The sequence below is a fragment of the Mugil cephalus genome, chromosome 21, assembly GCF_022458985.1.
Source record: "Mugil cephalus isolate CIBA_MC_2020 chromosome 21, CIBA_Mcephalus_1.1, whole genome shotgun sequence".
Lineage (NCBI taxonomy): Eukaryota > Metazoa > Chordata > Actinopteri > Mugiliformes > Mugilidae > Mugil > Mugil cephalus.
Genome location: NC_061790.1, coordinates 3,798,480 through 3,823,090, shown reverse-complemented (window position 1 = coordinate 3,823,090; position 24,611 = coordinate 3,798,480). Strand labels below are relative to the sequence as shown.

The following is a 24,611-nucleotide window of genomic DNA, read 5'->3' as shown; positions in this document are numbered from 1 at the left end:
GAGCATTTATTTGGTTTATTTGGGATTAGTAGGACCTAAAACATATAAAAACTAAGCATCATCGCTGAACAGGAAGTAAAAAAAGAAAACAATGACCTCATATGTGGACAAAGGGATGATTTCATTAAATATATTAACACGCAAACAATTAAGTCCCAATGTCCTCAAACGAGTACTTGCTAATTAGCAAAAATAATATTCTAATTTGTTAAATTCCCACGTAATATCAAACCAGTAACCTTAATAAGCATAAATAAATAAGTTTTAACCTTTGCTTCCACTAGATGGCAGACTAAAGCATCCACAAATGAGGACAATGGGTTTAAATGAAGCAGAACAAGCTCTAATTAAACCTAAAACTAAAACGTCCCCATATGAGGACGCAGGGTCTCAGGAGGTTAATTTACGATAGGAACCCACAGCTCTGAATCCTGATCATCTAAAACGAGACAAAGACTTAAACGATCTTCACAATCAGTGTCCTCCTGGCTGTTCATTCTCAGAAGCTGGTGTCTCCTCGCCGTCCACTCTCACCTCCTCTTTGAAGAGGTCTTGACGTTTGATGAGCGAACGGAGCAGACACTGCTTCTCCTCGTGCTCCAGCTCTGAATCGGGCTGCTTGAAGTACTCGATCAGGTCGTTCAGCGTCTGCAGCACCTCTTCAACGTACCCGGCCACCGCCGAGGACTCGCCCTCAGAAATGCTGTCCAGAGCCCTGATGGGGAAAGACGGGAAAGGTCAGAGAGGAGAATCAAGCTGGAAAAAATAAAAAAAAAACTCGGTGATTTGTTACGCTGTCTTCTTGTTGACGACACCCTGGGTCTTACTTGATGAAGTTGGTGAAGAGGAACGTGGTGTTGCGGATGATGCGCGCGGCCCGAGACTCCTCATGCTGACAGCGCTGGAGGATGAGCCCGTCATCCATGTGGCCCTCAGAATGTAGGCAGGCCTAAACGAGACAAACGCGGGCTTAAATAGGGTTTTATCATGAAAATAAAAGCTACACAGAACCTTGGAAAAGTGATCTCTGTGTAAGATTTTAACACTTTTAGTTAAAAGCGCAACCTTGCTCAACAATGCTCTTTGTTTACCGTTCTCAGATGTGACTGTATAATTTTAGCAGGTATCCCACTGACCCACACTCCATAAGAAAAAGCATTTAAGTATGTATGTCAGCGACCGTGAAGAGAGAGGCTCCAGCGCTTAGAGGAGTATACATCACCCAGCGAAACCCGACTCGCCGTAATCAAACAGCGTAATCGAGAAGGGGGATTTAAGAGTAAACCGACCATCACCTCAAACACGTCAGGTGCGTTGGCGCGCTGCCAGGGCTGCAGGGACAGCCTGGCGCCAGCGACCATGTCCCTGGAGGCGCGCCCGGCAATGAGCAGCGTTCATGTGGCGCCCTAATCCCCCTGTCTCGCCCAAAACTAACTGTTACCCTCCGCGTGGCCCATTATCACATTTAAACGGGTCGCTGCCTCATGTGCATAGGAAGACTGGGTGTCTGCAAAGAAGGACTGTGACACGTTTTCAGTTCCAGAAGAGAGATAAAACATTTATGAAAATGGCCGTACTGTCAATTCCCCTTGTTTGACTGGGTGCGATTGTTGCTACCGTTCACACGGACTCGGAGGTGTTAACAGCGAAGCACGTAGTTACACAGATACCAGATATATACATAGCTTTGTATCACTATGCAACGGTGTGATGATTGGTTCATGACTGTTTGAGTGACACTTGCGCCAGAGAAGTCTGATTAGCACGCAAAGTGTTTTCTGATCTATTTCTATTATTATTAGTATGGAAAATCATTGCCAACATAATAAGGTTTGTGTGACACGTTTTCATTTACACAGTCAATAACCATTCTTCTAAGATTATATTGTCAACAGGTTTAATGAATAACAAACCATGCAAAGTGGGAATTATTTTCATTCATTCTCTTTGGGTATTCACTCTATAGGTATAATGATAAAAAAGTGGGGTCAGCAGTAGAGGTGCCCTGTCCTCACTGTAGCACTTACACTAGCATCAGGGGTCTTCAACGTTTTTTAGACCCTTAAACTTATAAATATACTTCATTATTATTTGTGCTTTGCATTCAATATTATGCTATTCAAATTATACACAGGTTCAAATATTCATTTTTTTTGTATGGTGGCCGTGGAACTGCTGTAAACATACCTGTCAGAAACATACCTGACTGGCGTATATTTGACATATAAAGAATATAAGAAAGAATATAAGAAAATAAAGTGATCCATTTTGGCCTCAGTAGTGAGCAGCACTGTTAGCTTCTCTTCTGCTTATACTGGGACTTCACCTGGGGACTGAATAGGCTCTCGGCCAATTTCAGGGAACCTGACAGGCAGCGTGTAATATATGGCCTCATGATTAACTGAGCAGCGATGGGGGCGGGGCTCAGTGTGTACAGCAGGCTTAGATTGACAGGTCTAGTGTGACACTCTGTATGGGACGGTGCGCTGTCGAGACAGCTCCTGAATCTCTGAATGAGTGAAATGAATGATCCCTTTACTAAAATATGCTGGATTGATGTTGATGCATAGTTAAAGAAATAATTTTTTTTAGGGGAAATTAAAAAAATATATGAAAAATGTCTAATCCACCAAAGATTTTGGGGACCCCATAGGGGTCGCAGGCCCCGTATTGAAGACCTAAGCACTGCATAATACATTCTGGTTACATGGTGCATTTTACTATGTAACGTTAGCTCCTGTTTACCCTTCGTTTCAGGGGACCAAGACGAGACGATTTGGCGTCGGGGGCCAGGTAAGACAGCCACAGTCCGGTCGCCACGTGCATGACGAAGCACACGGAGTCTCCGTACTTGATCTCCGGGACGCCCATCCCGTCGATGTCCCTCTTTGGGCCGGCGTCGCTCTTTTCCTGTTGAGTTCGGATCGAGAGCAACGGACACACGTTAGCAAACGCGCGCACGCACACACACACACACGTGAGCACGGATGTATGACAAATGAAGATGTATTGTGTTTAGATGGTAATCAGAGGGTGCACTCATTGGCCTGCGAGGAGGCCGCTGCTGCTGCTGCTGCCGCTGCTGGCCTCATTAACTCTGCTTCGTTTCCGGTGCAGCAGAGATGGAGCAATGCAGCTGATTGCAGTCGACAGCAAGTAGCAAGAAACGTATTACTGCCAATGTTCAACACGGCGAAGCGTTGACCTTTCCAGATTCAGGTACTGACCGGGGGCTGGGAGGCGTTGATAAGGGATGGCGGCAAAAGAGAAAGTCATCTGTATTATTCCTAAGGAGCACGAGTCCTCTGTGATTCCACAAGGACTGATGATCCAACAGTAGTGATTACTAGGAGGGCAATTATACTGTCGGGAGGATGATAAGCCAGGGAAATACAGCCGTGGAAGCTGACGGTACCCTGGAGGATTTTAAACTGTACCTAATGTAGATAAAAAGCGCGCTTCCACACACACAATGGTGCTCCAGGAAGGTGACTCATTTCGCATTTTGTGTCTTTATGTGGCTGTATTCGGTAAAGCCGATTCAGCAAAGGACAACTGATAAGGGGCCGCTTACACAACAAACAGCGAGTCCGAGAAAAGTCTATCTACACTGTAGATATTTTAACAAACTGGTTTAAAAACATTATCTTATTGTGTTATTATGTCTACTTTTTATCATAAAGAAATAGCAAGAAACAGATTCAAATCCTTTTTTTTTTTTTAAGCAAATCCCATGCTCCTCTCTCAAGGTTATTTTTAGCGGCGGGAGATTATTTTTGGAGTGCGAGCTATTGAGGCAGCACTACAGAGTTCAACGCGGCGAGTGTGGGAGAAAAATGGGGTGAGTAATTGGGGGGAAAGAAATGAGCGGAGGCGAATGAAAGAATGCTAAGTAGGTATCCCGATACTACAGGGGCGAGGGTAAATTTGTCTTCGTGGAACTCATTGAAAATGCAAGTTAGGCATCGCATCGACGACTCGATGCATGTACGCTCCGACGTTTACAGCGCCGTCTACTCAGCAGTTGTGAAAAGGTCAATTTACGGGGGTGAGGCGTGAGCTCATTAGGAGCTTACCGACTCGCCTCAAGGGTCTTTGATAAGGTTGTCGGGGAAAATGTATTTTTTTTTTAGACCTCGTTCAATGCGTGAACTAAGAATATTTATTTGCATCCACGATCCACGGCAGCTTACGTTCACACGGGGGGAAGGGGACACTGACCTTGGAGGGCCTGAAGCAGAAGGCTGTGGACTTGGTGTCGGACATCGCTCTGTCCTGCAGGACCAGTCCACGGTCTTCGGTCAGGGCCAGATAGTGGCCGGTGGAGAGGTGGCGTAGACGGAAGGCCTGGCCCCATCGGATGTGGCTGCCGCTCCAGCTAAACACACAAAAAAAATGATGATACAACACCGAACTGTCACTGGCAGTAGCGCCTAAGTGTGTGCTTTTGTTTTGAAAGCTTAGATTATGAATGAGATGGAGCTGAGTTGGTCTGGTGTGAGTCCAGAAATCAAAATTGAAAGCCTTTTTAGTTTTTAATTCAAATTCTCCACTGGCTGTTCACACTCAGTATCTGAAAAGCAGAGTCATAAATATTAAAAAAAAAAAGCTGAGTGTATTTTAGTGGCTTCAGTGGTGCGACTCAACGGGGCAGACAGCGCCGAACAGGAGAGCGTGCGCCTCAACAGATGCACCTGCAGCATTTCAAAGTGTATACACCGTGACAGGCAGTCCCAGCGAGAGCTGTCGGGCGACGTGACTGCAGGGGGACTGCGTGGGTGGCCAGTAAAAGAAAGGAAGGAGAAGAAAGCAGACGGAGAGTGATAGGCAGGAGAGGAGCAGACTGAAAGGGATGGTAAACAGAAGCGCGCTGTGGAGGGGCCGACTAATTGGTAGTGACAGCTCAGAGTGGAAGGAGGGGAGGTTTATATATAACCTACAGCACCGCTTTCCTGCTGGTCTGCTGGTCACGGACAAACGCCGTTCTGTATTTACGGAAGACGTCTATATCGATGTTTTATTTACTTTTTTATTTACTCGGCGTTTTTCTGTTGTCTTGATCTCACCTGATCCTGAGAGGCTCCAGTCTCCACAGCGAGCGGGCCTTTGATGCTCCCTTACCCGCCTCGTAGTTCACTATCCTGGAAGCGGAAAGGACGCAAGCGGGAGCCTCGGTTAGTTCAGTCATTCAGCGGGAATAAAGTGAAGAGATTACGTGTGCCGGCGGAGCAGGGAATACCAGTAATCTCAACCAAATCTCACTGACTGTGATATTGATTCTGGAAGGAGGAAATATCCGAGGTCAAAGGTGAGAGGGTGACCTTCTAAACCATGAAGCGGTTTGAGGATATTTCACCCCTGCTCGGCTAAATCTTTACCCAGGACTGAGAAAATGTCGACCTCTTTTTCTTCACTTTATAACATAAACTACACACAGACAGAAGTTTGAAATAACATAGGCAGAAATAGGTAGCATTCCTCATTTCTCATCATAAAACTACTTTCTCAGTTGTTAGTTTAGATATTTAAAACACTGACTACTTGGTAAAAAAGTAGCTTTGTCATCATTGTATGAATTACCTGCAAACCACCTGTTTTGGTATTTTTACCTTCCAGTTCCTTAATTTTGGGGCTTATTTCAGTGTTATATAACCTTATTCACTGCATGGGAGGAGGAGGAGACAGATCTTCGAATCAATGAGGACTGGTGGGATGGAGTGGTTAGAAAGTTGGCCACTGGCTCATCCTCTGCACCTTTGGCACTTATTCACTTTAAAACGATACACAGGGTTCATTTTTCTAAACGGACGTTATCTCACATTTTCCCTGAGGTGCAGGAAAAAAAATGAGGCCGTTCAAATTGACAGAAGCATCCGAGTCATACGTTTGTCTTTTGCCCTCGTCTACACAATTACTGGTCCATGTTTGCGATTCCTGCCTTGTCGTTAATGTTTCCTTCATCTAGTTGTTGTCTGTGAGTGATGCAGTTTCATCGTCAATCTTAATTTTTGCCAATAAAAATAGAAAAACCTCAGCTTGGCTAAATGAAGTTAAATTACCTCTGCTCCTCTTCACTCTTGTCGGCTCCGGGGATGGTCAAGCTCTCATCGTGGCCGTGGCACAGACGCATCACATGCCCGCCGATCAAATACCCTACCAGACACAAAAACAACACGTCAGCATATTTTACAGCCAGTAAAAAAAAGATGGTGCATGATTTGAAGACTTCACAGGTTCTACGTGTGAACAGAGCCATTAAACACCTGACAGCCACTGCATTTAAGAGCGACTGTACATTTAAAATGCAGTGAAACGTCCTTGTAAAGCGAACGAGGAACGCCGTCGCTGATGGGGGTTTATAAACTCACCTACAGCCATGTTGCCTGAAGAACAGGTGGGCTGCACGTTCCACAGCGTCTGCATGAACGAGGCATCCACCTGGATGTTGCCGTTGGAGTTGGAGAGATGCTGGAACGGAGAGAGAAGCGGGCTTTACGCAGGGCTTTACAGGGAACCGTGGGCCGCCGGGGGAAAAGTTGCGGGAATCAAACGATGAGATTCTGCAAAGCTGCGACGGTGGAGGGAGCAGCCCCAGTGTTTGAGTTTGAAAAGAGATTAAAAAACAACTCTGTGTCTCCCCCTCTGGAGCTGCCGAATTGTGTCATAACGCTGCGGGCTAAAAAGGCACTGCTGCGTAAGTGTTTCTCTGTGCAGCGGCGTCCAGAAGAAACACTCAGCGCCGCCTTACATTTCCTGACGGGGAGCATTCAGAGGAGAGGGAACATGAATCTGAGTAAGAGCTGTCGTGCTGGTTTGTAATGTGTATGGTGCTTTAGATGTCGTCCGCTGTGCGACGCCTTCCTTCGGGGAGATGTCTCGACGGCGCAAATCGAGCTCTGCAGCGTGGAAATCATCCAAAACTCATGGCCAGAGTCATAAAGCATTGTCTTCAGTTACAACAGCAACAACAACAACAAGGAGTCCTGTAACCGATGGGACGGCTCCGATAGCGTCCTGATCTCCGCATCGTCCATCCATGAGATCCGCAGAAGAGCTTTGGCGAGATTTTAGATTTGCTTTGAACAATCAACCTGCCAGCAACAGCGTTTAAGGGAACGGAGAAGAATCGGTTCAAAGCAAAAGCATCAAGCTGAATCTTTCGTTGGCTCTAATTTAAATGAATGTACCTATAACTAAAACCTATTGTAACTGAGTGTTTTTACTGGTACGTATATTTAGCTCTATATCCTGTGTGTACTATATACGGCACATTTCAGTGCAGACAAACACTATAAATCGATTCACAGCATCAGCATCTGGATTAAAAAAAAAAAATTAAAGCTAAACCTTCTATTCACTGGCTCACGCTAATATTATTATTTTTTATCGCCCTGACATTTGGGCAGCGGGCTTGAAACTTTGCTGACATTACTCTCCAGAAGGCAGGGAAACGCAAACACAAATCAACAAAAGTCTCGGCCCTAAAAAAGGCTGCGTCGCAACGTCTGCGCGCGTTCACAGCAATGAAGCGCTGATTGCTTTCGCCTAAAAATTCCGGACGGAGCCCGTTCTTCAAAAAGCCGAGCTTACAGCGGGGGCCCCATCAGGTGAAGACCCCCCCCCACGGGAGGAGATGAAAGCGTGGCTCTTCGCCAGTTTGACTTTAATTGCACATTTCCCTCCCTGAAGGGCCGGGGCAGCATCTAGGAGACGGCAGCGACTCGCTCTTCTATGCCTCGCACGTCGCCGTCCTTCCCTTTTCACCAGTCCTCTCGCTTTCCCTCTGCATCTCCTTTTCCCTCTTAAAATCCTCCTCTGCTCTCCCTCCTAAACTAATTTAATTGAGGTCGGGTGTATAGCGGCGCATAGGGGAGACGGCATTAACTTGGAGCTCATCAGTCCCACAGAGGACTTCCATAAAAAAGAAAAATACGTATATATATATATATATATGAAAAATAAATACGGCTTTACAGGTAATCAGATTTCCATTACAGATAGCAGACTAGAGTTCTCAAGTTTTCCCCTCCAATTGCCTTGTCGCTCTGAAGTCGGCTGTAGTGCGACGAGGATTCACAGCAGTCCGGAGGCAGCAGCAAAAGAAAATGAGAGGTTATGAACTGCCAATCAGAAACAAGAGACTGCATCCAGAATGTCCATAAATATTCATGAGACCGAAAAGTTTTACACCAGGAACTTGAGGAGGGCCTGCGAGTTTCATGACAACTTTTAGTCCATCATCTTTAAAATCTGCATCTTCATTCTTTTTCTGCCGAGTGTTACTGTCTCAGTTTTAGAGTAATTAGAAGTATTATCTTGAAATGCACAGCGCCAGACATTTTCTATAAATTTTTTATGAGGCTTCATTATTTTTCGTGCGCCTCTGGTTAATTAGACACTCTTACTTATTTGTGCTTTAATTATCAGGTCATACGGTTTCTCGCTGTATACTATCCCATAGCGGGCAGAAAGCTGCTGCTACAGCTTCGGAATAAATGAACGTCAGAGCTTTAACCCTCTCACAGTTCTTCGTAACTGGGGAGTTTGAGAGCTGACGATGTAAGGTGCGGGGTTTATTAATTGTGACTTGCCAGGTATCTCTCCGTCGACACGCTGACGAGAATCAGGTCGTCTCCGATGCGCACTTTCTCTCCCTCGGATCTCTGCTTGGAGGCGGGGTGAATGGTCCACCAGCAGGCCTCTCCTGTCGTTACAAATACACATCAAGACGTTCAGTGTAATGAAAACCTTGAGCATCTATTGAGCAACATATAAACAATTCTAACATATGTTTTCATCTCTTTTAAATATACTGATCAGCCATGATATTAGGACAAACGTGCACCTTTTGCCAAAAAAAAAAGCCGACATATGAAAGAAACGAGGTGGGGCCTCTATGGATTTGACTTGTTTGTTCAGCAAATCCCGCAGTAGCTCAGTTGGATTGAGATGTGGGAAATTTGGAGATCAACACCTTGAATTTCTTGTTTTGTACCTCAAACCATTTCTGAATCATTTTTGCGATCATTTTTTGTGGCAAGGCCTATTATCCTGCTCGGATAACAGTTTCCGAGAAAGGGTGCACACGTCCTGCGACTACGCTTAGGTGGGTGGTTCAAGTCAAAGGAACAGCCACATGAATGGCGGGACCCAAGGTCTCACTCAGCATCTCACTGCAGCCTCCCCTGGCTTCCCTTCTCCCAATAGTGCATCATCATAAAATGCGTACACAAGTTAATCCATATGATGTAAAAGAAAACATGAATCATCAGAACAGGCATTTACTTTTCTAAATGTGTGGACATCCCGACATCCATCCATCATAATTTGCCTCACATCCTTCTGAGGACAAAATGTTCTCTTGCTGCCTAACATATCCCACCCACCAACAGGTGCAACATTGACCAGATAGTCGGTGTTATTTACTGCACCGGACATAATGTTATGGCTGATTCTGTACATCCATCATCCGAGAAAGAAGTGAAAATACCGTTTCCAGTTGATAAACTGCCACAAAAAATCCAACGCAGATGCAGCACTACTACACAAACAGCAAACACGTGGAGTTCTCCTCCCGTGAGTATTGATTCAATCTCAGGGTTAAGTCAGCCGAGTCATTCAGGGGAGACCGAACTCAATCGAAAGCAGCGAACTCTGTAAAGTTCCCGCCGGCCGTACTGTACCTATTGAATCTTCTTGGAGTCCGACATCGAATGACAGCTTGTCTGTTAGAGACCTTGACGTCTTCAAACAGGTCAAGTACTGGTGAGTGAGAGATGAATTGGTATTAGAGGCGAGGAAACGCTAAAACCAGATGTGAGTGGAATTCAGCTCCTTAAATGAGCCAAACAATAACAGTGAAAGGTAAACGATTAGATCGTAGATTAATAAATTAATCGATTAGTTGATTAACTGTAGTTAAAACAATTTGAGGACTTCACACTAGTCTGCAAATTTCTAGTTTTGAAGTAATCTGAATAATACACACATATATATATATAAGGATATTAGATAATATAAATACAGTTTATTGTTGGTACTCACCATGCCACTGAAGGAGTGGCGTAGGAGGATGGCATGACCGTAGAGCAGGGTCCGGTGTCCACCCCCCTGACCCGCCTGCCAGCAAATAAACAAGTAACAGATTATTATCACGCCCTAACATCCTTGACCTCTGGAACCACGTCAGGCTTCACATATCACATTTATAGTCCAAGTTAGTATCTTATACAACACCTCCGTGTCGGACATTAAATCTGACTTTCCTTTGCTTTGGGTGAGTAAAGTGTAAGGGACTCAAAGGATAAAGTGTCTCCGACTTTGGACGTTTCCAAATTCAAGTGCAAACAGACAAATAGAAAGGAGGGGAAGCTCACAAAACTTCATTCGCAAGTCAACAAACATACGAAGGGAACCACACTCGGTAGACAGTTTGCTCATTCCTGTGACAAACGAGAATAACTGATAACGGCAAAATGCTTGAGGAAATGTGAGCAAAGGAAGATTTGTTTTTTCCCATCGTCATCGTCACCACGGCGAAAAAAAGAAATCCCTACTTACCTTTTTAATTAACCTCTAGCGGCAGAATGAGAAAGAGAAGAGACCATAAGGAGTCACATCTAAAGCACCTGTGCATTTCAAATTTGGTTTGGGTATTTGTATAAACACTATTTTTTTTTTTATAGTTATTTTTACTTTACTCAAACAGGAACAAATGGCTCCTTGTGTGTTGAGAATGTGAGAATACATTTAGTTTAGAAGGAGTAAGTTTAGGTTTTACTTAGTTTTAAGTTATTGTAATTGTGAAATGGATAATTTGTCATTTATTTCCCATTTTAACAGCGTAAACTCCAACTTGACTGTAAGCAGACACACTGCTATTCTTGCCTAGAGTTAATTTAGCTTATCCAGTCTATCCGATTTCACTGTGGTAAATAATATGTACGCTTTAACACAAACAACCAGAGCACTCCACCACACCCTGCAGTGTTTATCTAACATTCACTACATACAGGCTATCCCATTTCCTGTCCAGTTGTCAGCATTAATTTGTGTGTTCGCTGGCGGGGGTCACATTTAAAGTGGCCTAAAGGGAACTCCCAACTGTCCCCTGAATACGACCCCGGGCTAATTCCCCCTTGGCTCCCAGGTCTCTCCCAGATGGCTTGTGTAAGGCAGACGAAAAAGGAAACGGAGGGTTCGATCAAAAGAAAAATGGGAAGAGTATCCAGCAACAGCTGGGAGTGAGGGAGGGGGGCACAGAGGGAAGCGAGGGGAGCCGGTCTGTATTTCAGGCCTGTTGTCGTGCTGACACATCACTGCCAGGAACTGTGACCTTTGGGTTGGTGCCCCTCCCGCTGATTGCAGTGCAGCGCCTGAACAGCTTGGTGCTAGAAAGTTGTTCGTGTTTGTGTTCTGATCTGAAACTAACAATGCATTTATTCCACTGACAAGTATTGTGTTTGTACTGAAAGTCAGATTTAGCTCATTTCAAAACTCAATATAACTGAACCACGTTATTGCACTGGGTGGCATATTAAATCACTGCAAGATATGGGCCCTGAGGTTTGTTCAGAAACAGCTATGCAAACTATAAACCATAATATTAACTTTCACATCTCCGGGAAGTAGGGTCTGGAAAGTGAAAGGAGGAGCGTTTCATTACTTGTTGTTGACTTTTTGCACTTTATTCTAAGATAATACTTGAAAACACACTTTTAAATTGATGTAAATGAGCTCAAGCGGCGGAAAAAGATCTCAACTATAGATATTGTTGGCGGAAGCTAACGGCGGAGGCTAACCTTCCTGTTGATGGTTGACCATTATAGCTAACCGGTAACTTTTATAAAAGACGAATATGTTGGCGTATAGAGACTCCCGATTAAAGTTTAGTCCTGTTCGTGTGATATTTCAAATGCTTTTAACACTAATTATGAGAGTTACGACACAAGTACACGAAGAACGCCATCTTGGAATTATTTAGTCGGAATTTACCGGTCAGTTCCAGATTTCCTTTGGCATCCGCCTGACGTCTACGTCAGATCCGCACCTCGGCAGGTTAATAACCTAAATATTAAAACCGGGTTTAAAGCACTTTATTTAACCCGAAATACGTGTAACAGCTTATCCCAGATGCGCGACCGGTTCAGATACCGTTCTGTCAGCGTGGTTACCATAACAACGCGGCTAACTACAGTGATTTCCTAACAATTTTATGGAATTAAGCTATTGCTTTATATATTTTATTTTAATTTGGGAGTGTATTTGCGTTATTAAAGAAACAAAAACATACAAAAAAAACTGTATTTATTTATATTTTATTTATTCTTAATCTTCTACTGCGCTGGATGCTCACGTCATCAACCTGCGCTTGGCTAGCAAGGGTTACTAATGCTAGTTCTTGGCTTTTAGCTTAGATTTATAATGAAAATTACAATTCATAACGTAAAATATATAGAATGATTTTATGGTTTGTAAGTTTAATATGTTTATTTACGATAAAGGTGCACAATTTCATTACGTTATGTAAATTTTTAATAAGTAGAAGCTACCTAAATAGCCTACCCCCAAAAAACATGAGTGATTTTGTTAGTACCTGTAGCTAATCACTGAAACCAATCTCCTTAACGCTCAGTTCATTTTTATGTCTGCTTGTCTTCACGGGAATGAAACGGTCTCTGCTTTCTCCTTGCCAGAGCCTTACAGAGGTATTACACCAAACCGTGACTAAGTAATTTGCCTAAATGTTCACATAATTTCAATAGCTTATCTTATATGGAATGGCCTCAGGATAGGAAATAGCGTATTAATCAATTTTCTAAGGCCATAGAGAAAGGATCCCTGCCAGACTAATTTGCTAAGTACCATCTGATTTATTGATTATCATGTACATATTTTATGCCCCGTCCTTCAAATCGTCCAGATAATGAGACATGGATTGTGCTCCATTTGCTTTACATTTACTTCACAACCTTATATTGAATAATTGAATGCCTTGTGATGTCTAGGCCACTTGACTGTTTGTTATAGGCAGTTAAAACACACAGTCCAGTAAAGTAATCCTAAAAATGAAAACAGTCCAGTGCCAGAACAGATAAATAATCCTTGAACAGCTGTGCACATAAACGCTGAAATCAAATCTGATTTCAGGACATTTCCTCTTGTCAACACCCTTTAGATGAAGTAATGTTAGAGACCAAACCCAGAGAAAACAGAGCAGCACACTCAAACCACAAAGTGTGTTTTCTGCCAACGTGTGGGTTCTTGGTTTCCTTCCATTTTGATTTATTCAAATATGAAAGCTCATCACTACAATTGGTGGGCAATTAACCATACGTGCATGTAACATTTTTAAACTCAATACGAAGCCTTAATACATTACAAAAGCAAAAAAAAAAAAAAAAGGATAATCAATGCTTTTAAGCAAATTAGAAGCAGACACTTTCACTTTAAAGTGCTTACACACTTGCACACGAGGTAGTCTTCAAAGAGGACAGGCAAAACATCTGACTCATGTGCGCAAGGGTGACAACACCAGTGGATGACTATTTCAAGATTGCCATAGTTAAAGTTCAGAGCCATCTGTGACAAGTTAATTGTCTCCTGACTGACTGAGGGAAAAGGGAAAATGTTGAGCAGTGGCGAGGTGAACGCTTAATTTACTATCCCAAGGGAGTCCACACAGATATAAATGTCTTTTTAATATTCATTTTGCTCAATGTGCGGTGAGGTGGAAAATTCCAAATGTATTGCCATTAGCCTAATGTCTCCCCACAATGCAGCACCCGTCATGTACTACTAAAGTAAAAAATGTTCCGGCTAGAGTTGCGGCCTTTGTGGCAATCGAGCAATAGGCATCGCTTTGAGTGAAAGTGCCAGAAGTCCAACCCTTTCGTTTGGCAGTCTGTCATGCACACTGACAACATGATGGATGAACAAACTGATGGACCTACCCATTTTTCATGGTCAGCACTCTAGTAACACACAAATACAAATGAAAACAATGGGTTATTGGGATGTATGCCGGTCAATTACACAAATCTGAGAGCAACAATAGGGAGAATGGGGCTTTGTGTGTGGACCGTAGGAGAAGGGTGATTTATTAGCCTTGCTAACAGAGAGTTTGTATTCTGGCCAACATCAGGTTGTCTTGCCAGACGAGGCCAGCCAACAATGTTGCACCGTTGAGCACAAAACAAATCTGCTACCCAGGCTAATAACAATGCAGGTCCGATTCTCCAGGAGAGAAGACCCAAGTGGTTTATGAAATTAGACACTTAAAGAACCATCTGTGCCAGAGGGCTGCGTTGCGCATGAAAGTACAGTGGTGGCCAGGGCACCCAGGCACAGCACATTTTGCACTACTATAGCACTGTAGGCGTTTGAACGCTCTCTTTTTTGTTTTACGTTGCCTGCGGTACAGGAATTCTGTGCAGTGCGTGGATTTTTGTAATTGCTGCAACTGTACTGCACAATGATTCATGCTACAATATCTTTGTCATCTCTGTTCCTAGAATACCAGTGGTCTATCTTGAGTATTGGCGAATAGCAATAATAATTGTGTCCGTCAATGCTTTCTAATCCAGCGCAGACCATGTGTATTCAGTAGGAACAGGGATTTAAAAGACAGAATCACTAACAAGCAATTAATTGTGTGTCCAAATGTAGTACTACTACTCATTAGAGAATTAAGCACTGTTTTCTCTCAGTTTTCCCCCAAAACACATTCACAGGATAGGCATTGACAATTCATCCAGACACGGCTGTTTTCGCTCCTCGCCGTCTCCGGACCTCTCCCTTTAAGTCTATGGCTAGAAGTGAAGGGTAATGAGATTAAACGACACATGAAATGACTCTGTTAGCGCACGGCAGCATGAGTGAAGATGAGCATCCGACACGGGTTTGCGGGCAGCGCGCAACCCATCGGAGTGCTTCAGTGCCGTCGATGACGCGCCCGAGGCGCCACAGAGAGCCCGCCCGTTCCAGGATTACTTACCTGCTCTAATAAACATGCCAAGCGAGCTGGAGCTGAGCCAGGAGGAAGGCGCTCAGCCTGTTTAATGTAAATCGGAAGATGCTGCGGGTGCAGCAGAGCACTTACGGATCATTCCTCTCCTTTCCCTGACCCCCCCCGATGGCCTTTTCACTATCAGAGTCATCAGATTAATTTTTGCAAATCAGGAATGCATTACAGTAAATGAAGCGAGGCACTCTCCCTTAAGAATTCAATTACAGTTGTTGGTGCTAAAGTAGCTCGGGGTATTGCCAGGTGTGGCCCGTCCACGTGGCCTTAACGGCGTTGGGATTTGATCCAAGTTATCGATTTTTACCACATTCACTTATAAAAGTTAACAACTCACTGCACAGCAAGTCTGAAATTTATACACAATTACCTTTAGATGAAGACAGAGAAACAAATTAGACACGTCAGTTACTGTATGTCAGTGCCAATATTAGATAGCCTTTTTTTTGATAAGTTTTCCATTTATACACACTGTTCTGAGTTAATGCACTTAGAAGTTAGTTTTACTGACCTTCCTAGAATTTTCCATACAGACCTGAAAATTCAATGAAACAAACAAAACACAACTCCATCATGCATTTTGCAAAAGACTAACATTTTTTTTTTTTACACACAAAAAAATGTCCTGTCTTTTTTTCTTTTTTTTTGTCATTTCTATCTGTAGTTGTATGTCTTTAATGTGGAGAGTTCGTTCATAGCTGGGTTGAAATAATAAAAGCATTAATTTTCTATAAAAGAGTTTGCATGAAAACTGTATCTGCTTTCAGATACAAGTCCATGACACACTGATATGTGCATTAATAGTCCAAATATGAAAGTGGGAGCATCCGGCAGTACCACAGTCCAGCCACCATCATCATCAGGTACGTTTGTCAGCATCAGATCAGACGGTACAATTAAATTAAAGAATATTAAATGCTGCTTCATTCTGAAAACAACATCGTTTTGGGGAACAGCAGCCAAGGCATCATGGCCGACTGGACTTGACTGGGTGGCCTCAAAAATTTGATTCATTTGCAGTTCCAGTGCTGCCAGTGAGGACTGTATTTTCAAGCTCGTTCAATAAATACCTTCCTTAGCTACATTACTTCAAGTTAAAAATGGTGTAAAAGCATATTAGCTGCACTGATCCTGCACATGATCACAGAGACGAGTCATACCTTAAAAAAAAAAAAAAACATTCAAGGGTATCTTGCATCAGAGCTCTAATGTTAGACTGATTCAATTATGCAAGTGTGCGTTTGAAGTGTGTTTGAGCGCGGGGGCGGGGAGGGGAGCGTTGTCGGCGGGAAGGAGGGAGGCACTCACCCCTTCGCTGTTCTGCCCAGTGTTAGCCAGCATCTCCTGCAGGGCCCGCACGGACAGGGACTGCTCCAGCACAAAGTTACAAATACACATGTCGGGAGGAACAAGCTGCAGCACAGAAGGGAAGGAAGTGGGGAGAAAGAGAGTGAAGGACAAGAGAAGAAGACATAGTGGAGTAAATATTAGCTGATGACTCAACGGGATATTTTGAGCAGAAACTGGCTCCTCTCCTGGGTGCGTTTTATATTACCTGTAGATTTTTTTTTTACACTTGAAAATGCCAAACTTCTTATTAAAATTCTTTCCTCAAACTTTAGAATTCACTTTTTAGAAACTTCCACCATAAGCATGTTTTATGATTTATCGTTGACGTCGTGAAGCTGGACGTGTGTGTCGTGCGCAAAGCATTTTGATGGACTGCAGTGTGCAGGCAGTGACCTGGATAAAAATGACCTTGTCAGTCTAAAAGTAAGACGGCCTCGAGGCGCCGCTGACGTCGCCTCATGTCGGAGGCCAGAAAAACCAATAACACAATAACAAGGTGCTAAATGGTATTTACTTTTGACGTCGGTGGTTTTAATGTTGTGGCTGATCGGCGTATACTGTTGCTGTTCCGCAGGGGACGTTTGCGTCTTCATTCACGTTAAACTGAATGAACATACAATAAACACGGCACCGTGAAGTAGAGCTGATTTATCTGAGCGCACGCACGCCGGTGCATTTGACGAACGTTTCGACTGCACCGCGGGAGATGGCTCCCGGATTAACTGCAGGTCCCCGGTCTGAGACAAGAGACCAACAAAGAAATGATTAAAGTGCTCGGTGAGGAATGGCGCTCATAAATAATTCTGATAACTCAGCCATCCAGAGGTGTTGCTAATGAGAGGCTGGGGACTGCGTCGAAAAAGGTGCGGCGCCGCCCGGAGCTGCAGTGACCGGTAATTAATTTGTCTGGGACTTTAGCTCCTCCAGGATGCAGGTTTGTTTGGCTTCCTGCTCCGACTTTCAGCGCGGAAACCGCATCGTGTCTGCCTCGGTAAATTCGGTAATAACTGATGATTATAAATTATTCAGTGATGAAAGACTGCCTACGACAAGGGAGTGCTGTACGTCTCTCTAAGAAAGTAAAGTTTACTCGCAGAGCCGACCCAAAGAGTTGAGCGTCCGAGGCTGCTCACGCTTGTAAATCACTTGCGACGCAACAAGGCGTCTGCTTGTCACAGTGTGAGAAATGAATTCGTGATTTGCTAGATGGCACCCTTGATTAATATTCCACCGCGGGCGTGAGGTGTAAACAACGACGTGTAAACAGACTAATTAGCCCTGAGCCTGTTACACTCACGCCCTCAAAATCAGTTCATCTCCTCGGACGATGAGTGTTTACTCCGTGACACAGCTATCCGTGTCTTCTCGACAGACAAGGAGGATGGGGAATGATTTAAGGCACCGGGAGCCCCGCTCTCACGCCGGTAACAAACCCCGGCTGACCCTTGACCTCTGCAGTGAAGTGGGAAATGCGAGCGGAGGGGGAGGGCCGCTAGGTGATAATGAGGATGGGGCTGCTTCTGTAACTCTACACACACATGCATGGGAACCTCTGGCACCACCGTGTGTGTGTGTGTGTGCGTCCACTTCAGTGTTGCAATGCAGCCAACAGCCTGCACGTATTTTCCCCATTTAAATCCATTTATACTTCTGTTGTTTACGGGCGACTTAAAATCCAGTTCCCTCGCCAAGTAAATCCGGGACGGGGTCACTTTAATATTTACTTTTGCCTTCAAGGGGACGCAACATGACACGCGGCAGCTCCTCCTGAGGCGCCGCTCGACCTTCTACACTGATAACTCGCAACCTGCTGCAAAACCCTTGCGCCTCCTATGAATTATTCACCACCAATTTTCCAATTATCATACTTCTTCCAGGGCTGGCAGACACGCCGAACGTCCTGGCCGGTCGCAGAGACAGACAGTCTCTCTGTGGTCGCAGTCACCTTTGGAAAGTCTTTCACGCTCTACGGGGGAGCCCGGGCGAGAACAATAGGCGGTAGGAACGAGTAAAAAGGAGATCAAACTGAATTATCGGACGGGCGGGATGTGTCACGTCACGTGCGAGGCGGTCAGAGGCGATCGAATAGAGGGAAATTAAACGAATCCTCCCTTCTCCTCGCCGTTATCTGCGAATAAAGACTAAGTGTGGGGTGATAGAACAAACAGCATAGCAAACAGGATGTTGTCAGTGGGTGTCTTTGGGTCCTATGGGTTGAGGGGAGGGGCCTCTATGGATCATCCCACTGATACAGTTATTGATCTAGTGAATTTGGAGGCCAGGTCAACACCTTGCGCTGTTCTTCATGTTTTTTGAGTTCCTGCCATCAAGGAGTGTCATTGCTACGGGGTAGGAGCATTTGGTCTAGTGTCTGAATTCCAGGTCTAAAAGTTTCCCAGCAGAAGATTGAACTGTCACAAGCTGGTCGGAGTTACTTACTTCTCCTGTCAGTGGTATTAATGATGTGGCTGATCAGCGTATGTCTGAGAGACATTACGTCCAGAACCCAATCTCCTCTCTTTAACAGGGACTCTGTTTTTTGTTTTTCGCTCCACCGCCACCACAAGCAGCCAGGCTTTGTTAGAGTCTGTGAAACGAGGTGCCAACACCTGAGATCGGCTGAGCGTTGACGGCCGCTCCCGCCGCGCCGAAAAACCACGGCCGTCGACCCCGATACATTCTCCCACCCGGGGCGCCTGAAGCACCAAGGTGAGAGGTGTGCGTGATGGTCTGCCTTCGATCTCGGCAGGTGTTGCCCTCCAGCTCAGCAGCGGTTGACATCACAAAACATGGCCCTGAGTTTTATTTAAAGCTCCTCTGTGGCTCAACTAAACCACGCCTGCTTTTGATACATGCAACTAACATCATCAGATCAGTGTGAACTGGATAAATAATTAATTGGTGACTAATGGCGTGCCTGTAAATATACTGTACAACAATTATAAGAGGCCCGATCTGCTTCGGTTCATCGTTTGACAAGCATTTTGTACTTTGCTTCCGTCAAAAAGAAAATCAGTGAGACGTGTAACAGAGTATTGACAGCCCGGTTGTGTTTCGACAACACCGCTGACCATAAGATACGCTCTCACATCCTTCACTCGCAATAAAAAGCTTCACTCCTCCGACAGCAAAGCTACAAAAGTGGTCAAAAAGCGTCCCCCATAAATCAGGCTCCTTATTGTTTTGTCTGGCCGAGTCCCATGATCCACCGCTGGGACGCAGCGAAGCAGAGAGAAGGGCGCTGAACTGACCCCATAAACACTGTCAGGTGTGTTTGATGACCGAGCCCGAGGCGTCGCGGCCGGGAACTGGAGCTGCATCGCTGCAGGGGCGGGGCTAGTTCCCAACCTGGTCAATGTTAAGACGCTCTTTATTTTAATTGGCCGTAGTTTGGAGAGTCTGCACAGAATCTGCGTCCCTCTCATTTGCCAGAGGAGCTCCTTTTAACGGTTGGAAGGAAAAGAGAGGTGCCGTCTGATTGATTTATATTCAATCGGGAGGAGAGATGGCAAGAAACAAAACCGCAAAAACAAAAAAAACATTCAGGATACAGTACCCTTTTGTGCAGCTGATAAGATAAAAAAAATTTTTCATGTGTGGATGGATCCCAGTCTAATTGGCAGAGGATTAAATTACTGGGAGACGTAATCCACTTTTGGAGCGGCAACACAAACTTGATGAGAAGAGAGGGATACTTATTCAGCTCCGATTTGTTTGTGTTGTGACACTAAATCAGAATTAGCATCGTCCTCCTCCTGGTCTTTGGGATTAAACAATGAGTGAGACAACATGTCCACAGTAAGCAGAACCCAGTTAATTATTTTTCAGAATGTCTCACATGAATATTTGGTTTTGCAAAATCTTTGTTATTTGTCTTTTGTCAAGGAACCGGTTCCCTCTAGCAAGGAACCTGTTGGCTGGTTGGAGCTTTTGCATCGACTTGAGGGTCTACAAAAAGCTCGTAGAGGTCGACTAATGCACCAGAACGCACCTTGTTGTGTCTGAGATTGGATTTGAGCAAATAAGGAAAAGAGAAGTTGAAATGGAATATAAATTATTGTTGGTTTGTTGCAAAATCCAGCCTAAGGACTTTCGTGAAATAGCTAAAACTCAATTTAATTAGTTAGCTGCATGTGCAGCAAACTGGGTAAAAGATTTAGCGCCTCTATTTATTTCAGTCTGACTTTAAGAAGCAATCTAATACTACTCCAATACTACACCCTGTTCCATGCAAACCTGTCATTGATTTGCTTGGACCCTGCATTGTCCTTTATCTTCAGACTCCATACTCACCTTAGCTTCGGATGTAGACTCCAGGTAGCACAGACGGTTTCCGAGCCCCTCAGCGGCCAAGCAGAACTTCCGGTGCTCCTTCTGGACTGTGGCCACACATTGGAGCACCACCTCGTCATCCTGCCAGAGGAGAGAGAGGAGGGGAGTTGTTCACACAAAAAAGAAACAATAAACACCTCCCTGACTGGAATCCAAATATACTTTAGTACGTTCTCTTGTCTTACAAAGTCAGGAGAGAAAAGTGTCCTAAAAGACAAAACCCTAGATTCTGCGTTTAATCCAGCCACAGACAAGAAAAGCAGAACAATTCCCTGAATCAACAGCAGGGAGGGCAACCAGTGGTGATTAATATCATTTCTAAGCCTGTTAGAGCGACAGTTTGGTGTCTCTGTGGGAGACAGGAAGACCTCGATTCAATCAGCGAAACCAATAAATGAACATCTGTATCTGTCAGGGTGAAGAGGGTCAGCCTCTATTTGGCAACACAAGCACAGATATTGATTTATTTCTGTGTGTAGTGTGTGTGTGTAGTGTGTGTGTGTGCGTGTGACTCCTGCCAGCTCACGTCCCACACTAATCTGAGCTGATGGTTGCCATGGTTCTGGCTCCCACCTCCTTCACAGCAGTATTAATTCAATAGATTTAGATACAGGCTGTGCAGCGCCCACAGACTCGGGAGGCGAGAGATAGCAGACCCTGACAATATTTCCAACAAAGGCACATTGGACCAAAAAAACTGGGGGAATTTAGTGGGATTACAAAGTAAAAGCCCCAGAATAGTCATGGGGTTTTTCGGGTTTTTGAGTGAATCCTTTATACTTTCAGACATTTGTTTCTGCTCTGGAACACGCTCACTTCTGTCTATAGCGTATAGGAGGCGGGAGAGAAAGAAAAAAAAATCACATTGCAGTGTGAATGGGAAAATAACTGGAACCAAAAGGTCTTTCCAAGGATATTTTCTCCTATGGCAGAATTTCATTTCCTTTCAGCAGATGTTTACCCTGTCATAGCCAGACTCGATTCTTATCGGTATATGGATTTCATTATGGTGCATGTTTGAGCTGATACAGAGAAAATACCCCATCGTGTATTGGATATTGGATAGTCCTGCAATTAATTAAACTCACTTTATTGCAAACCAATTCAGCTCAGCAGCCCTCAGATCATGTGTCTGACTCAGACTATATTTAAATATGGAAAACTTGCCCCCACTTCCTTGTACTGGGCAAACTGAAGCTATTTTCGCGGGGATACAGGCGACACCATCTCTACTCTACCTCAACCAGTTACAAGTAGATGTTGGATTATACACTGTACTCATTATTTTTTTACCCCACTCCCACAGCTTATCAGTAAAATGGACACAACAGTTTGTGCCAGTAATATATTAAAATGACAAAAACTATCCTTAAAAAAGTGTTTTAGTTTGGCCCAAGTTCCATCCATTATCTTGGAGGAGGTGGAGCTTATGACTTATACTGCAGCAAGACACCAGGGGGAGCTCAACATGCTTTGGTTGCACTTTTGAGGAGCAGTCCGTCCATCTTTATATCGCCACTCACTAGGTTTACATGCACATGAATAAAAGCCAATTATTGCCTTAATCCGACTTTAACTGGACAATTTAAGTGAATGTAAACACGTTACTCCGCCTAATATGGGAGTTTTCCTTATCTGTTTAAGACGCCCAAATAATGCCATTGGAAATCATGTATACACCTTAATCAGAGTTTAACTAGACAACGCGCATGCTCCACAACCACTGCACTGGCGTATGACCCTGGAACAAAAACATCCAAAAAGCATCTTATCTGCACCATAAGAAGTGCGCACATTACGTACAAGATTAAATAAAAGATGAACTATTATCCATCTTGTTGTTGTTTGAAATGCCGGTCTGCTGCGTGAATGAATCCAGTTGTTGTTATATGATGTAATAGGTCAACCAGAAAGGGGGCCGTATTAACCCAGTGAAAAGACACATATCACACCACCTAGTGGGGAGGGGGAAGACATGTTCCTGTTAAAATATCAATACAGATACCAATGTGTTTGCTAAAAAATGTGTTTTTTCTTATTTTCCCAAAATTAGGCTAACAATAATTACCATAGATTTTGGTGTAACATGCCCCATCCTTTTCCAACATTGCCTCCAACATGCAAGACGATGCATTTATTCCAACCAGAAGAAAATTATCGGATCAGACATCTACGTAATTATTAGACTCTGATATTTCTGGTTGGGCTACTCTGCTCTGTTTGAGGCTTTTGGGCTATTATTGTCACTATTAGTGGAATACTAGTCGTTGGTGTAAACATTTGTAGCAGGCCTAAAGAGTCTGTGTCTTTCTGTGCTCTGCATGTGGGAGGTGTTAAAAAAATCTAAAGTGCTGACTGGATGGTACACCGGTTTACACCCAGTGGACCTCAGCCAACCATTCAATGAACAGTCTGTTTCTATATGCTACGTACACAGCTAATTGGCTTAGGTTAAAGGTTGGAGAGAGGAGAAAATGGTTCAGCTGGCTCTCTAACAAGCTGATATTAATTTAGTCATTTAACACTCTGAAAGAGACCAAATTAGCATGTTTATATTGTTTAAAGAACCATTCGGGTTATTCATTTAAGCTCTTCCTAAAAAGTATTAGGTTATATGTGAAATATATCTTATATGGCAACAGGAAGTAAACCAACGATCTGTAAACCAGCATCATAGCCGTGATCAGTCTTATTACCACTTCAGCTAAGGAAGACCTCTCTAAAATCAATGAATAAACAAATTAGGGGTTAGAAGTTCTTGTTTCCAAGCTCCTTCTTGGTCAGTTTGGGTTTCGTGTGAAATAAAAAACTATCCTCCACCATTAAAGTGAAGCGCAGTTGGGCTAAATGTCACGGCGAAGTAAATGAGGGGCCCAGCTGGCACAGCAGTCCACACCAGCAGCATTTTAAACACCCAACTGTGGGCTTCGTGGAGGTGATTACTGATAGCGACAGGGCACCGCTGTGGGCCCAGAGTCCCCGCCGCAACTTTTTTCCTTTTCGCTGTGTGACGAGAGGAAGCGCAGTTTGTTGTTTCAGGCTACAGATTCAGAAACTCAAGATGGACGCGGGATGACCGAAGACTTGTCACCTCTTAAAAATCGAGTAAATACGCCTCTTTCTATTCGGCTGTTTGGCATTCTGTTGGCATTATGAAACCAGCAGGGCCTAGCACCATTACTGGCATACTATATTTATGAGAATATGCGGCTTGCATTACCAACCGAATTCAAGGGACAATTTGTCAATGCAGAAAAGCAGCAGCCTGGAAGTAAAAATGCTCAAAGTGGACAACGAAACTGAAAGGCGCAGCTGCACCATAATAGATTTTCTTTCTTTCTCCGCTTTGATAATGCGACTTCAGACCCAGGAGAAGCCTGAGTTGAAATGAGATCAGAGAGCCACATAGACCGAGTGCCATCCCGTCATCTGATCGGTGTGAAGCAACAAGAGGAAGAGCAGAACGGATGATAATGCCAACGTAGTTCTAAGTAAACGCAACCACAGGAGACGCCGTATGCGAGGCTTCACCATCACAGGTGGAGCACACCGCGGCGTTCTCTCATAAAAATCCAACCGCCATGATCCGATCTCCAAAAAAGACTAATGACCGCGTCTGCCCACGGCCAAGACGCTTTAAGACAGTTTCTGTCTGTCTCTGCACTCCTGTCTTGATCCCCGGCCAGAGAATCTGGCGAATCCGAGGCAAAGTGATCCTCGCGACAGCAGTGGGACCATCTGCTAGACAGCTAAAGAGCAGCATCATTACTATGTATAGGGCCCTGGCCTGCAGCAGGAGGAGGCAAGTGAGGGTTGGGTGGCTGCGTTACCCAGCTTCCAAGTGTACAGCGGGAACTTGACCCCGTCGTCTCCCAACACGGCTCCACCCGCCCTCCTGCTGCCTCTC

At 44.3% G+C, this 24,611-nt stretch overlaps 1 protein-coding gene across 4 annotated transcripts in view; it reads right to left on the bottom strand.

The window, feature by feature from the left end:
- The window catches only part of ryr3 (ryanodine receptor 3), a 106,171-nt gene that overhangs the window by 70,304 nt on the left and 11,256 nt on the right, over positions 1-24,611 (bottom strand). For 2 of the 4 annotated variants that reach the window (XM_047574441.1, XM_047574444.1), the window contains exons 2-14: positions 20,666-20,785; positions 16,331-16,435; positions 13,953-13,973; positions 10,045-10,119; positions 9,684-9,762; positions 8,592-8,704; positions 6,369-6,468; positions 6,060-6,153; positions 5,067-5,141; positions 4,222-4,378; positions 2,746-2,910; positions 828-949; positions 535-715 (exon numbers count right to left, since the gene is read on the bottom strand). In XM_047574441.1, the coding sequence (XP_047430397.1) occupies positions 535-715; positions 828-949; positions 2,746-2,910; positions 4,222-4,378; positions 5,067-5,141; positions 6,060-6,153; positions 6,369-6,468; positions 8,592-8,704; positions 9,684-9,762; positions 10,045-10,119; positions 13,953-13,973; positions 16,331-16,435; positions 20,666-20,785 (1,407 nt within the window). The remainder of the gene's footprint in view (positions 1-534; positions 716-827; positions 950-2,745; positions 2,911-4,221; positions 4,379-5,066; positions 5,142-6,059; positions 6,154-6,368; positions 6,469-8,591; positions 8,705-9,683; positions 9,763-10,044; positions 10,120-13,952; positions 13,974-16,330; positions 16,436-20,665; positions 20,786-24,611) is intronic. The other 2 variants (XM_047574442.1, XM_047574443.1) reach the window with 1 other exon arrangement.